Source organism: Mus caroli, unplaced genomic scaffold (genome assembly GCF_978045245.1).
Source record: "Mus caroli unplaced genomic scaffold, Mus_caroli_1 scaffold_8, whole genome shotgun sequence".
NCBI lineage: Eukaryota > Metazoa > Chordata > Mammalia > Rodentia > Muridae > Mus > Mus caroli.
The window spans coordinates 80824795-80839124 of NW_028227263.1; the positions used below are offsets into that span (position 1 = coordinate 80824795).

The 14330-nt window shown below is 46.7% G+C and overlaps 1 protein-coding gene and 1 pseudogene across 1 annotated transcript in view; one reads left to right on the forward strand and one right to left on the reverse strand.

Annotated features, from left to right (window-relative positions):
- Positions 1–13481, reverse strand: part of Chsy1 (chondroitin sulfate synthase 1) — a 69901-nt gene extending 56420 nt beyond the window's left edge. Inside the window, exon 1 of the mRNA XM_021167524.3 lies at positions 13069–13481. Coding sequence (XP_021023183.1) covers positions 13069–13385 — 317 coding nt within the window. The 5' untranslated portion in view covers positions 13386–13481. The remainder of the gene's footprint in view (positions 1–13068) is intronic.
- On the forward strand, positions 3998–4096 carry LOC115031703 (U6 spliceosomal RNA; annotated as a pseudogene).
- Positions 13482–14330: the final 849 nt, after the last annotated feature.

Consider the following 14330-nt stretch of genomic DNA (forward strand, 5'->3'; position numbering starts at 1 on the left):
AATCTCAGTGCTCAGGAGACTGAGGCTGGGTCAACTGGGCTACTTAGGGGAACCCTGAAGTACAAAAGTAGGGAGACTGCAATTGGAGGAGCTGGTGGCATGGCAGACATAACTTCACTCTCCCCTACAGTACAGGAGACATGGAAGTGCCACACACTGATCTTCCAACCAAACTTAACTGTAGCCAAACCTAACACAGGAGTTCCCCTCCAAACCACCTCTAGAGCAAGTCACAGTGCTCAGCACTCAGTGCCACGTGGCTGTTGCCACCATCAGCGCTACAGTCTCCATCTTGTGAAACTGAAGTTCTAAAGTTATTGTTGATAACTTTAAATGAGATACTTCAAAAACAAAACTACTTTTCATTTATCTTCCTAACCAAAATATAAGGAATAAAAATAACCAAATTACCTGTTCACATTGAAGAAATACTCAATTGCATAAAACATTTTATCAGATTCCTCTCAGAAAGTCCAAGGACTGAATATATCCTATTTTCTCATATCTAAAGTATTAAATATGAAGTGTGTCAGTGTTTTATTTACCAACAGCAAATACTGCCAACTGTAAGCCAATCAACAACTAGAAACTACACCTATTTCAAAGCTGTCAGAGTCTGGAGAAGTACATCTTAGAAAGGGTCCGACAGCGCTGCAATTAATGTTCTCCCAACGCCTGTGGACTAGTTTAAACAGATTTGTGGACTCTGTGCCAGGCGGCTCTTTAGGAAAGAGCCATGAAACAAATGACACAGAAAACTTTTATCACATTACAGATTCTATACCAGGTACTGTACATCATTTCAACAAATGATGTGCTCTTTTAAATTAAAAAAAAAAAAAAAAGCGAGCTGGAGAAATGGCTCTGTAGTAAACACATTTGCTATCTTGCAGAGGATGAGGGTTGGGGACCCAGTACCCACATAAGGCAACTTACTACTGCTTATAACTCCAGTTTCAAGGAATCTTTTTCCAGTCTCTGAGAACACCAGCACATATGATGCATGCATGCATATATTCATGTACATATACACATATATATGGAGAGAATCACATATGCACATAAGTCTGTGAGATATGTGTGTGTGTGTGTGTGTGTGTGTGCATGGTAGCACAGAGCTATAGTCCCAGTTACACAGGGGGCAGAGATAGAACAGGACAACCTGAGTTTGAGATCAGCTTGGGTAGGCAACATGGTAAGACTCTCTTTCAAAAAGCAAAATAGAGCAAAAAGGTAAAGTAAATAAAGGAGAGATGAACTGTTAATGTAAGGAGAAACAAACTCTGCTATAAAGGGACAAATCCTTTGGCAAATAGCTACAACATACAGAATTATGACAACCTATAGGTAACTAACTCTCTGATGTGGTCATAACTGCAGGAGAAAACACTTCCCAACACTCCTCTAACCACAGGAAGCCAGTGTACCCCACCCTTTTAAGCCAAGGAGCCCTAATTCTGCTGTCCAGTAATGATTGGGCTTTCTTGTTTTCTTTCAGTCACAATAATTCTTTGACAATGTAAATAATCTCAATTCTTGGCACACAACAGAGGTCAGTGAACACGTGGAATGAGAACTGTCCCCTCCTATACAGCAGGTGACTTTACAGATGCTGTGTGTTATGTTTGCCAAGGGACAAAAATCACTTCCAGATGAGCTTCACAGAACTGTCCACCAGCCCAGCCATACTTTCTACAATTTCTACATGAAGAAAACCAAGTTACTCAAAGCACAAAAAGAAAACAATTGTTCAGAGGGAAAGTCAGAGGCTCCATGAGTTGAAATATACTATAACTTGTGGTGCTCCTGAAATGTAAGTTTAAGCTAAATAATGTCTACCATCTTAGGAAGGGATTTTAAAGGTGAGGATGGACAACTTATTGCCTATCAGTATAAAGAAGTCATTATGTTTCTACACTTACATGTGATTACTAAAACAGAGCAAGTTCTAAGTAACACTACAGCAACCAACCCCAAAATCACAAAAATACTGGAACAAGAGGATGCTGGTGGGGAGAAGGAGCAGCTAAGGCAATTCCTGTCTTCAAAGAAACAACCTATTACAGAACGGTCTACAGTGCACGGGCTCTGGAAGTGCACTGCTAGGGTGAGCGAGCCCTGACTCCAGTCCAGCGCTGCCTCAGTCTGACTTACTATTAGAGAAGGCAGAGGCTTGCAAATTAGGTAGGGAAAGAAGTAAGAGACAGGAAGTGTGTGCACTGTAGCGATGCTTGTGTGGAAGGAAAGTCTCACACATTTCTGCCTAAAAACCTAACCCTCAAGCCATGTACTGTATTTGAATTTTGTTTAACTCTCAATTTCAGACACTGTTTTTGGGTAGAATTCTAATAAGAGTTTAAATTTTAAGTATTTTTACTCAAAACACTAGGCTCTTCCTATCTGCCTGAAGATCAGAATTCATTTCTGCCTGTGCTGTTTGCCAGTGCCCCAGGCAGAATGCAAGCAGGAAGAAAGCTCTGCTAACATAGCTGTCATAGATGCAATTAATGTCCCAACTGTGACTTGAAATGCTGTAATTTGTCTAAGAAGAGAAAGCAATTAATTTTAAAACAGACAATCTAACCTCAAACCTTCCTTAAAAGCTCCTCTGCGTTTTTGGTAACCCCACCCAATTATTATCCAGTCCTTTTTAGGTAACCTAGGGCAAGCCTCTTGTTGTCTTTTCTATTCTAATTGAAGGGTGGTTTGAGGAAAATCTTCTCATTATGAATTCCTTGCAAACCCTCCAATCTTAAGAAATTGTGATCTTCTTAATTAGGGTTCCACAAAGTGAATTCATTTTGGAACATAACTCAATTCTGTGGGAGGAGGAAGAAGGGAACATATTCATAATTTCAAACTGAAGGCAACATTGCTGAACAAGCAAGCTTGCCCTTCTTCTGTGATCAAAACAGGTCAAGTTCTGTGATTTTCATAACCAAATGTCTACTTGGCCAGCAACACATTTGCTGCCTGGGGCTCTCAATGGAAATGACAGAACATTTGCAAAGGTCCTTGCCAGAAAGCTCAATTTTCAATGGTCTGATACCCAACTCTCTCTACAGCCCAGATAAGACAGCTGAAATGTGAGAGTGCCAAGGAAATCTATTTCCCCAAGTTTCTAAATGCTATCTGCTGTACAGATTAAACCACACTAAGAAATGCAGCTGGACAGCTGGCAGGTTCTAGTCAATATCATTGTAAGAAAAACTACATCTACAATACAGACACTGTCCTGGGTAAGCAGCCATAACATGTGGCTACGTTTACAGAGCAGGCAAAAGGGGCTAAGAATGTAACAAGTGATATACAGTGTATGCCTAGCAAGTTCAAGAGCCTGGACTCTGCCCTACCCCTCACAACTTAATGCAGGGAAGACTATATATAGATATCTTGGCTTACTAAATATTCAAAAGTAATGCACAGTTCTACCCCAAAGTATTCATTGTGGTTGTTTCTAGGTGGGGAATTTGAAAATACTCATTTAGGAGCTTGAGAGGTGGCTCAACCATAAAGAGCATTGTCACTCTGCTTCTTTGGGCACTAGGCATGCATGTGGCACACAAACATACATGCAAGGTAACACACACACACACACCTAAAATGAAGTCTTACCAACATGGCTACCTAAGTATGCCCTGAACAAGGACAACAATAGGCATGCTAACATGGAGGGGGGGGTGGAGAACGGGGTTGAGGGGACAAAGAATGGCAGGCAACTGAGGACTGCTGAGAGCAGGGGTAACTGCATTCCCCAGGGAAGAGCACGCCAACTAGTTAACCAATAGCAAATGAGCAGTCTTAAAACCATATACATACAAGTAACATTATAAAGACTGAACAGGTATTTATGTATTTAGGAACACACACACACACAAAACAAAGAAAAAAGAGGTTATGAATTTGAAAGAGATGGGAGGGGTACGTGGGAAGGTTTGGAGGGGTAAATGTAATTATAATCTCAAAAATTAAAAATTTTAGGATAAAAAAATTTTGAGTGCTCATTTCGGCAGCACAAACTGAAATGCTCCAGAGAAGATTAGCATGGCCCTTGCGCAAGGATGACATGCACATTTGTGAAGTGTTCCATATTTTTTTTAAAAAAATTTTTTAAATTAAAACATTTAATTTTCTTTGTATTTTCTACATTTTCTATGATAGATATATTTACCAAGGGGGGGGGAATTCCCCAGGGGAAGCTTTATGTAACAACAAAAAACAGACAACAGAGCAGTTTATTTTGTAATAATCTTATCCAACAGGCAAATCAAAGAAAAGTGGCATGAGATCAAGTTCCTCCTTTTACAGTTTCTACATTTTAATAGTTACGCTAATTTTCCTAAGTAGAAAGGCAGGAAGACTTTCTATTCCACAAACCAGTCTTACACATGTCGCCTGCTGGTTACAGCATGCTAAGCTTGAAAGCTCTAATCACCGAGGATACAGCTTCTCAGGCCTGTGGCTGAGTGGCTGGAGTCTAAGCAGGAAGACAGAATGCTTGTAGAACTGACGGATGGACACTAGGAGTTGAGTGAACATAATCCTTTCTGTTGGGGAAAGGATTTAGGATCATGTAGCCAAAATGCATGCATAGGGAGAAAACTGAGCAGAAGACTAATCCCCGAGAGGACGGCGAGGGGTGGCCCAGACCAAAGCGGGAAGGGGAATCTTGACGAATGAAGGGCGCTCTGCCCTGTGCTCTGCCAGGGCGAACGGCCAAGCTTCAGCACGCTCAGAAGGTACCTTCTGCTTGAGCAAGCTCCTGTGTTCAGACCTGAGATCGCAGTGTTACCTGTGTGTGCTAACATCGGCCCACACTTTCAGCTATAAGCTGTCCAGGAGGCAAAAGGAGAAGTCACAAAACGGTCCTAGTTCAAGGTTCTGTGTAAGAGCTACCTCAGACACGAGGTCCTAGGAGAACAGCCTCCTCCGGGCCCACTCAGGGAAGGTGGGTAAAAGCACCCTGTGGGAAGCAGTCTGAGGAGAGGCGGTCTCAACCCATCCTCTCACAAAGTGCTGTACAGAAGGAAGCTGCTGTTGTCCAGTCAGTCAGAGTAGACAGGGACCTGGGAGGACTCAGTCACTAACTGACAAGGGCTGTTTTTCTCTCAGTATAGGAACCCTACTTTAACAGTCCTTGGCATCCCTATGGGTTTGTGGTTTCTGGGTATATATGGTTTCCTCTCAAGTCAACTGACTCACTGTGCCTAAGACATGAGTAATCTCAAGCTGTTACAGGAATAGGTGAAAAATAGAATAGAGAACAGTGGAGAAATTATTTTAAAAGGTTAAATTATGCTCTTTACTGCTGATCTTTAAACAGACTTACTGGGAAAGCAAGTATAAAAGTGTATGTTTGCTTTACCGTCCAAGCACTTGGGAGACTGAGGCAGGAAGATACCCAGTTGGGCTTTATTATTCTAAAAGGGGGGAGGGAAGCCCTTTTCTTATACCCTCCCACTTCGACAATGGTCTGGACAAGTAGTCCAGAAGGCATTCCCAAGTATTAGAAGGCAGCCTGCTGAGCCCAGCTTCACAACCAGCAGTAAGAACAACACCAGGAGACCATAATACAGCTCTTTTCTTGAAGCCTAAGAATTAAAACGCAGACTATAAATGAGAGAAGATGTGTCGTGGCTTTCTTCCAGTCTCCAGGTGAGTACCACAGAGCTCTCTGAACACCTTCTGTACTGCTGCTGTATACTAAAAGTTCTTGTATTTTCCTGAGCTACAGTTCTTATTAGGCCCAAATAAGTGTCTTTGCTTGGTTGGTTGGTTTGTTTGTTTGTTTGCTGGGGGTGGGATGAGTATATAGTATATACACACAAAATGTAAGTTTTCAATTCTTAGACCAAACAAACAAACAAACAAGTCAATAAAGAAGTGATGCAAACAGCAGAAGCATCCCAGGCTTCTCTTGTGCCTTGGCGTCCTGTGCTGTGAGGTGCGACCTGGAATCAGCCTGTTCACCAGCTGCCACCAGCCCCCCTTCACTCAGCAATCACAGGCTGCTCTACAGCCTCTCACTCTTACCAGGTGGAGGACTCTGAAGTATCATTACCACAGGAAACTCAGGGCCAGCAAGGACAGGCAGCTCATGAGTACCAGCCAAGTGGACAAACAGGTGGCCCTCTGCGGCCTCCCGGGCCAGCCTTGTCACTGGCACTTGTTCTTGGTTATCTCCTTTTATTTCACAGTGAGGACCGGAGCGAAGATAAGACCCAGGAAACAGTCCTCTCAGATAAGGAGGGCAGCCTCGCACACACTCCATCATCCACTTCCACCTGCCCTTTGTCTGCCTGGCTTGGCAACAGAAAAACTCCTTTAGATTGTGACTGGGTTTAATTCTTAAGCCAAAACCCTTGACTCAACCCCTCCTGTGAGATCTTGCTTACTATCACAGATCCTGCACACTTACGTGTAGACATTGCCATCGGAAACAAACTCAACAAAGCTTAATACAACCAGCCTCCAAGTAGCAGGACCATCAGCCCCGCTTCCAATCATAGAACCCATCAATCACTCTCACGCTGAGATACCACGGACAGTTCTACACAACTCGGGTTCCTGAGTCTGGTGCATGTGATGTCCCAGAGGAAACTCCAATTCCCCAGACTCCAAAAGGCAATCCAAATATTCAGAAATGGGCTCCACCTATTAACTATACAGACTAATGGGCTGTAGGAGGATTTCTGGTGGTCAGATATAAGCCAGCACCCACCAGACCTACCCCTCTACCAAAACGAGTGAATACCTGTGGTGCCTATTAACACACCTAGCCCTTTCACCTCCTCCGTAGCTAAATCCCCCCCAGCTCCTGGGTTTCCATGCAGAGCTACTCAGTTTCGGCATAACCCCCACTATTCTCCCTGTGCCCAGCCCTCCAGCTTCTCCACTCCTGCTTCTCTCTAGGTTCCCTGTTCTCTATCCCTGCTGTTATTCTCTGTTATCTCAGACAGCCCTGGCCAGTCTGTGCTCAGTCTACTTTTCATCTCTGCTCTGGACTTTTCCAGATGCCTCTGGCTGTGTCCTCTCTCTCTGTCACACACACACACACACACACACACACACACACACACAACCACACAACCACACAACCACACATTGGCTGGCCATGCCATCAGTTTCTATAGCACACAGGTGCCTTCCCTCACAGGCCCTTGGTGTTCCTGCTGTCACTTTCCAATAGCTCACAGCTCTCCTTTCTCATCACCCACCACTACCATTTCCTGCTATGTCATGACTTAGAAAACCTGAAATTGTCGCTGTCTCTAAAACTCCTACTCGTTCTTCAAGGCTCAGAAGAGGAGAATGAGTAGGAGTGCGGTCAGCCTGCCCTTGCTCGATGCCCTTCCTTCTGCACACTTCTGCTCACACCCTGTGATCCCTTGTCACTCAATAGTCCTCAGCTCTTCATCTAAACTAGGCCCTGTAGGGCTACAGCCCAGTAAGTAATCCTTCAATAACCAACAGCGAAAATGTCTGAGTCCTGCAGGCAACCACACCAATCTCACGGGGACTGACATCACAGACCTTCCGACTCTCACAGACAGATAAAAATCACACTCATTTCCAGACCACATCTTTCACCAGTCTCTTTCTACATGCAATTCATAACTTGAAATTAAGTTGTGCTCCAAAGCACACTTAAAAGTTGGTTATTTGTATTTTTACATGTAAACACCTTCCAAATATTTGCTAAAATGAACTGCAAGGAAGAGAACTGACCTGTTTCAAGTTTACTTAGCTCAAGAAATAAGGAAATTACTGGTATGTTATGGAGAAGCTCATTAAGGCTGACAAGAGGAACAGCCTGCCTTCTTTCAAAGCATTAGGAAGGGTCATTAACTGATAAAAGCTATCCTAAGAGTCCTGTTCTCACCTTTTCTTCCCACACCCCTCCACACACTAATGCTAATCATTCCTGGATTCCTGGACAGAAACCGGCAGCCAATCACATCTTCAGGGGAAGTCAATAGCAAAGAAAAGAAAAAAGCAACAACAAAAACTGTCACCCATCTTCACGCCAGGGGCAGTAAGATCCAAATAACTGTGAGGTGTTAGTAGGATAGCTCAATGTTTTTTCAGTGTATATGTGTGTGTGTGTGTGTGTTGTACAAAACTGAAAATAGTTTCAGGCATCATCTTTATGAAAGCTGTCCACTTCTTGAAACAGGCTAAGTTGGCTGTCCAGTAAGCCCCGGGGATCTTGCCGTCCCCACTCCATACCTGGGTCTCATCCTAGAACTCAGGTCCTTGCACCTTGCAAGCTACTTTACTAATTGGGCTATTATCTCCAACTAAAGTTCAGTGTTCTGAGCATTAAAAACAGATGAGGAAAAAAGAGCGGGTATGCCAGCAAACAGGTCTGTGTCCTCAGGATGCAAGAGTCTGAGGCAGGAGAATACCAACCTGAAGGTCATGCTCAGCTACTTAACAAGATTTCTTTTCCTAAAACTGTAAACTGTCTGAGCACTGATGCCTTGGAGGCTGGAGCAGCTATGAGCCACCTGATGTGGCTGGGGCTGTCTTCTTCTCAAAGCAGAAAAAGAAATACTTCCTTTGAAAAAAATCCCCTCCTTAACTCTACTCCTCCACCCCTCCTATCCCCCCCACCCCCGACTGGTGATGACAAAGGCTGTAATCCTAGCTACCTGGAAGTTAAGGCAAGTTTAAGGCCAGCTTAGACAACTTAATGAAACCCTGTCTCATCTGAAAACTCAAAAGGGTAGAGGGTGTTGTCCAGTGATAGTTATTTATCCAGCATGCTCAAAAGAAGTTTCACAGGACAGTACCTTTTGAAGACAAGACCTTTTTGACTTTAAAGAGGGAAATCTAAAATCAGGAACAGGAAGTAGTGGCTTCTGCTTGCAGTACCAGCACTCAGGAGGGTGAGAGGCAGGAGGATCGCTAAGAATTCAAGGCCAGCTTGGACTAGAGTGAATCTCAGGAAACAAAACAACAACAAGAGGTGTGCACTCACTGGCTGCTCTTCCTGAAGACCTTGGCTTGGTTCCCAGCACCTGCATGGTAGTTCACAACCATCTCTAACTCCAGTCTCAAGGATCTGAGGCTGTCTTCTGGTCCCCTTGGATACAGGCACGCACTTACACAGACATACATGCAGGCAAGCAGTCATACACATAATGATAATAACAATAATAATAATAATGGAAATGGCAGGTTAGATTATTTGACTATTTAGACTCTATAAAATTTTAAAAACTAAGAAAAAAATCAAGAAAATCTGAACTACAGTTAGTAACTTCAGACCCAATCAATCTGTTGATAATTAACACACCAAATTACTACATGTGAATCATGATATTTTAAAGTAAAAATACATAATAGACAAATAACTTTGCAAATGAGCCGACACAAATTATTTTCCTTATTTATAGAGTCTCAGCTACCCATTTCCCTTTCTGCTCAAAGCTTCAAGTGGCTTTTCCACTCACTCAGAATGTAATTCCATGAGTCTGAACAGTCAGACCCAGTTCCTTCTTTTATGGTCTTCTTGGGGATCCTTCCAACTTGGCTTCTGCCTCTCTGCATCAAGCTTTCCCTTTGTCAATATGTTTATCAGTGACAGTCACACAACCAGTCTTTCACTATCTGACCCGGGGGGTACAAATGCCCCTTTCTCTAAAGCCTTCACAACCAGCTAATACAGACAGGACACCACCCTGCCCACCCCTGTTCTGTTTTCTCCCATCACTGGCCCAACCCCTTTTTAGAGCCAGTCCCTTTTATACAACTAGCAGAACAGACATCTGACTTGCTGTGCCTTCAGACTCGGGTTTTAGATCCACAACAGCCATGTGGGTCACCTGCTTTACAAAGGGCTGACCTGTACCTAAGTGCACTTAAACGTCTGAATGAGCCAGGATCACGCCTGTGAGCCTAGAAGCTACACAGATCTACAAAAGTTGGCTCCAGCTGGTTGGTCTCTACTCTGGTGAGTTCCATCCCACGTACTTTTAGAACTGTTCTGTGTCTCCTTCTAGCTACCACTGGTCAGCTGTCTCTCGGTGCACTTCAAGTGCACAGCAGGGCTACAAAGGCAGAGCATAGAGAAATGGAGTTGTTCTACCAGTAAAGCATTACACTACAGTAACTTTAGTCCAGATAAGCGTACCTTCCTGGATTTTTCAAGGGCCTCTTGGCTCCCTCCTTGATCTCAGTCCCTGGAAGGAAAAGGTTGCTAGATTCTAGTCCCAAAGCATAAATTCTGACTTTATCAATCTTATACCACAATGCCCTCTTACTAGAAGTGCTGGCATCTCCTTCACCTATAAGGCAAACAATTGTTTTATTAAATCGGAGTGGGAGGAAGAGATGAGGACAACAAACTGAAGGAGGTTTTGTTTATCTGAAGACCAAGTCTCATGGAGCAGGGGGCCTTGAACTTCTTTTTTTTTTTAACTTATTTTTTTTAATTTTATTTATTTATTTATTATATGTAAGTACACTGTAGCTGTCTTCGGATCTCATTACAGATGTTTGTGAGCCACCATGTGGTTGCTGGGATTTGAACTCAGGACCTCCGGAAGAGCAGTCAGTGCTCTTAACTGCTGAGCCATCTCACCAGCCCCCGGGCCTTGAACTTCTAACCTGCCTGCCTCTATCTCTTGTGCCTGCCTCTATCTCTTGAAGGCCCAGAGTTTCTCATATGATGAAGAATGAGCCAGGTGTGGTGGGTGGCACACAAACTCAGGCTCCACTTTTTATGCTACAAGACTCAAGAATCAAACTACATTCACACAGTACTGTACATGGGCGCTCCGTGTGGACTTCTAGGCCAGGCTGTAGAACCCAGATCACTGTAATAATAACCACCTCACTACCTCCCTCTCCCGACTCAGGCCTCCCTTGAATTTTCCCTAAGGCTAGCCAATCTAACTACAGGGCTGAGCAGCTGAGAGGCAGGGACCCTGAGCAGCAGGGAGCGGCTCTCAAGTGCTCTGCTTTCTTCGGATCACAGATAAAGAGTATGCCCCCACTGCCTAAAAGAAAACAATGAGAAAAATCTTAACAATAAAGAAAAGAGACCAAAAGGATGACACTCACTTAACTTGGCAAGATGAGCTTTGGGAAACCATGGTCAGCTATAAAACTAGTGTACACTACACATGTACACTTCTTGGTATCACTGGCACAATCCCTAGTGACTTGTGTATACTGATTTTATAAGAATGAAAATGTACGCGGAGGGGTGGTCATATCATCTAGCTGAACAAACTACTCTGGCAATTGTCCCCAGAGTTGTGATTTCATGTCATCTGTCACTAAACCGTAATGTCATGGATTTATTTTCAAAACCACAACACAATTTAGTGGCCTTTTCCTCAAGTTAACCTTATTGCTGAAAGGGCATTTATTTTATTTACAAGTATCTATTGTGTGTATGTTGTGTGGTGGTGCAAATGTACCTCATGGCGGAGGTGTGAAAGTCAAAAGGACAATTTGGGAGAGTCAGCTCTCTCCTACCCTGTGAGATCTTTCTGAGGACCAAACTCAGGTTGTCAGATTTCATAACAATCATGTTTACCTACTCAACCACCTGGAGGGAAGGGTCCTTTTCTCTCTTTTTTTATTTTTTAGTTTTTTGTTTTTTGTTTTTTTGTTTTTGTTTTTGAGAAGGGTCTCAGTATTAGTCCTATCTGACCTGGAACTCTATGTAGACCAGGCTGGCTTGGAAGTCACAGAGATCCACCTGCTCTGCCTCCTAAGTGCTGGGGTTAAAGACTGGTGCCACCACATCCGCTCCTCAATTTTTGACAAAGATATTAAGTCAAAGAATATCTGGGAGAGAACTATAGCCTACTTGCTCTCAAACTACTCTGCTAGTCCACACATACAGCCTGCCACCTGTGGCCTCTGGCCACTCAGTACTGTCCTTAGCACGACGCAGCCTCTGGTCATTAGCAGCAGGAATGGTGGTCAACCTTTAAACGCTTTAACTCCTCTTTCCTCAATCCCTCACTTGACTTAAGAGAAAGGAGAGGTCCAGCCATGCTTGTTTTCTTATACCATCTGCTGCCTGAAAACTTAGACCAGAAACTGGTTTCAAAAGCCAAAGTTATAAAAGCACGGGTTAAAAATGTAAAACAAACATCAACTAGTATAGCCCTGCTCACAAAGCTCAGCCCCAGAACATCCGTGCTCTGAAACCATTCCTGCCACTGAGTCTCTGCCTGGAAGAACGCCAGACTTCACCCGTACAGTAAAGGTTTCTGTACTTCACACACACAAAAGTTTCCACGAGTCCCTTCCTTCACCTGGGTCTACCCCTCTTGTATTTCAGATTCACTCCAATGCAAATACAGTTCTAACCATGCCCTCCACTCCAAAACCATCTCCTTTCTAAAGGCAGCTTTGGCTAATCCCTTTGTTAATCCTGAACATGATCGCTGCCACTTCTACCGACTCCTTTAGCCTACTAGGGCCCAGTTACTTCCTACCACGCATACGCCTTGGTGACTGTGCTGGGGAACACCAGGCTGCAGTCTTGCAATGACTGAATCGATCACACAAACTGTTTTTCCTCAAGGTTCTTTTTCTCTACTTAACAAACCAGAGTGCTTGCTCAAAGGCAGAGTGGAAACGCTCACCAAAAGTGAGAATCTTAAACTACTGTACGGAGGAGCCCTAGCTAGGTTAATTTAGGCGGGCTCTCCCTTCGAAATGACAAAGTGCCTATTTTAGAGACTCAAATTATACCTCTGCCTCCACTATCGCAGGTACAACATTGAATTTCGCCACCACCTTATGGGGGAGACTCGTTCCTTTTAACAAAGAAGTCCTGAACACAGAAAGCTTACGTGTCTCCCTGGAGATGAGGTTGAGAGGCACACACACTGAGGCCAGCGTACTCAACTAATCCCAAAGCCTTGCCCTTGAGAGATGCTCACCATCCTAAGTCCTGCTGCCTTTGCGCTGAGCCGCTGGCAGCTACCAGAGAAGCCTCCGGGGAACCCGTAACGCCGCCCGCCCGCCCGCCCGCCCGCCCGCCCGCCCGCCAGGATGCCGGATGCAGGCGATGGCATCCACGAAAAGGGGGCTCACCTGTAGGCGGCCACGGCGCGGGTCTGCAGGTATTTCTGGGCTGTCATGACTCCCACGAAGAGAAAGTTCCTGTCGCGCGGGACGCCCTCCGCGGCCGAGCCCTGCGGCCAGAGCTGCGCCCCGCGCGCATCGCCCCGCGCCCCGCCGGGCTGCGACGCCTCCTGCCCTGGCCGGCATCCCTCGGGACTGGGGCGCCGCCGCGGGCCCACTCGCTTCAGCTCCGAGGCGCGGGGCAGGACGAGCCGCGAGGCCAGCACGAAGCCCAGCACGAGCCCGAGCAGCATGCTGAGCCAGGCGCGCCGGCCGCGCGCGGCCATGCCCGCGCCCCTCCGCCCGCCGGGCCGCTGTCCCGCTGTCCCCGCCGCAGGCTCCGCGCGCCCTCAGCCCACCGCCCCCGCCCGCGGAGGCCAGCCCGCCCTAGCGCCGCCAGGCCCGGCCCGGGCAGCGCCGCGGCCGCCGCGGGCCCGCCGCGCCCATCGCGGCTCCCGAGCCGCCCGCAGGCCCCGCGCCGACGCTTTGTTCCGCGCGCCCGCCCGCACCGCCGCGGCCTGCGCCTTTAAGAGGGGACCATGTCCCGCGCGCGCGGCCGGCGACTCCGGCGCGAGGCGACAGCGGCTCCCGCGGCTCGTGTCCCCCGGCTGGCTCGGCTCGGCTCGCGCTGCGCCCGCCCTCTTGGTGCCCTGCGCCGCCTCTGCAGCTGCACATCCTCCGGCTTAGCGCGCCATTGCAAAGGAGCCCCTCACGTCACGCACCGCGCGTTAAGAAGCGGCCCGCCGGCGGCGTGCCGTGGCCCCTCTCGGGATCCGTCCGCGCCTCGTGATTGGCGCAAAAGTGAATGGGGGGCAGTTCACGTGGCCAAAGTTTAACCAAAAAAAAAAAAAAAAAGCACCCGCCCCGCAGTCTGCGGCCAGGCAGGAGGGGTGTGGGGTAGCATCGACGACAGCGGGGCGGGCGTCCCTCCAGCCCCCACTGCCCGGTACCCACGGCCACGCCCCCGTCGCCAGCATTGGGAGCCGGCGGTCCCGCACCGCACGTGGACAAGTTGACCGGCTCCCCAGATGCCCCGAGAGCCGCCACGCCCTTCCCTCCCCGGGCCGACCTCCCGACTCGGTGGCCAGGACAGCGGCATCCACACTGCAGCTTTGTACGCTGCAGGCGGGGCTGGAGCCACACACGGCCACAGTTCACCTAGGAACGCTAGGGGATTTGCGGGCTGGGGAGCGAAACGTGAATTCCGCTAAGTAGCTAGGGCTGGCCTCGAA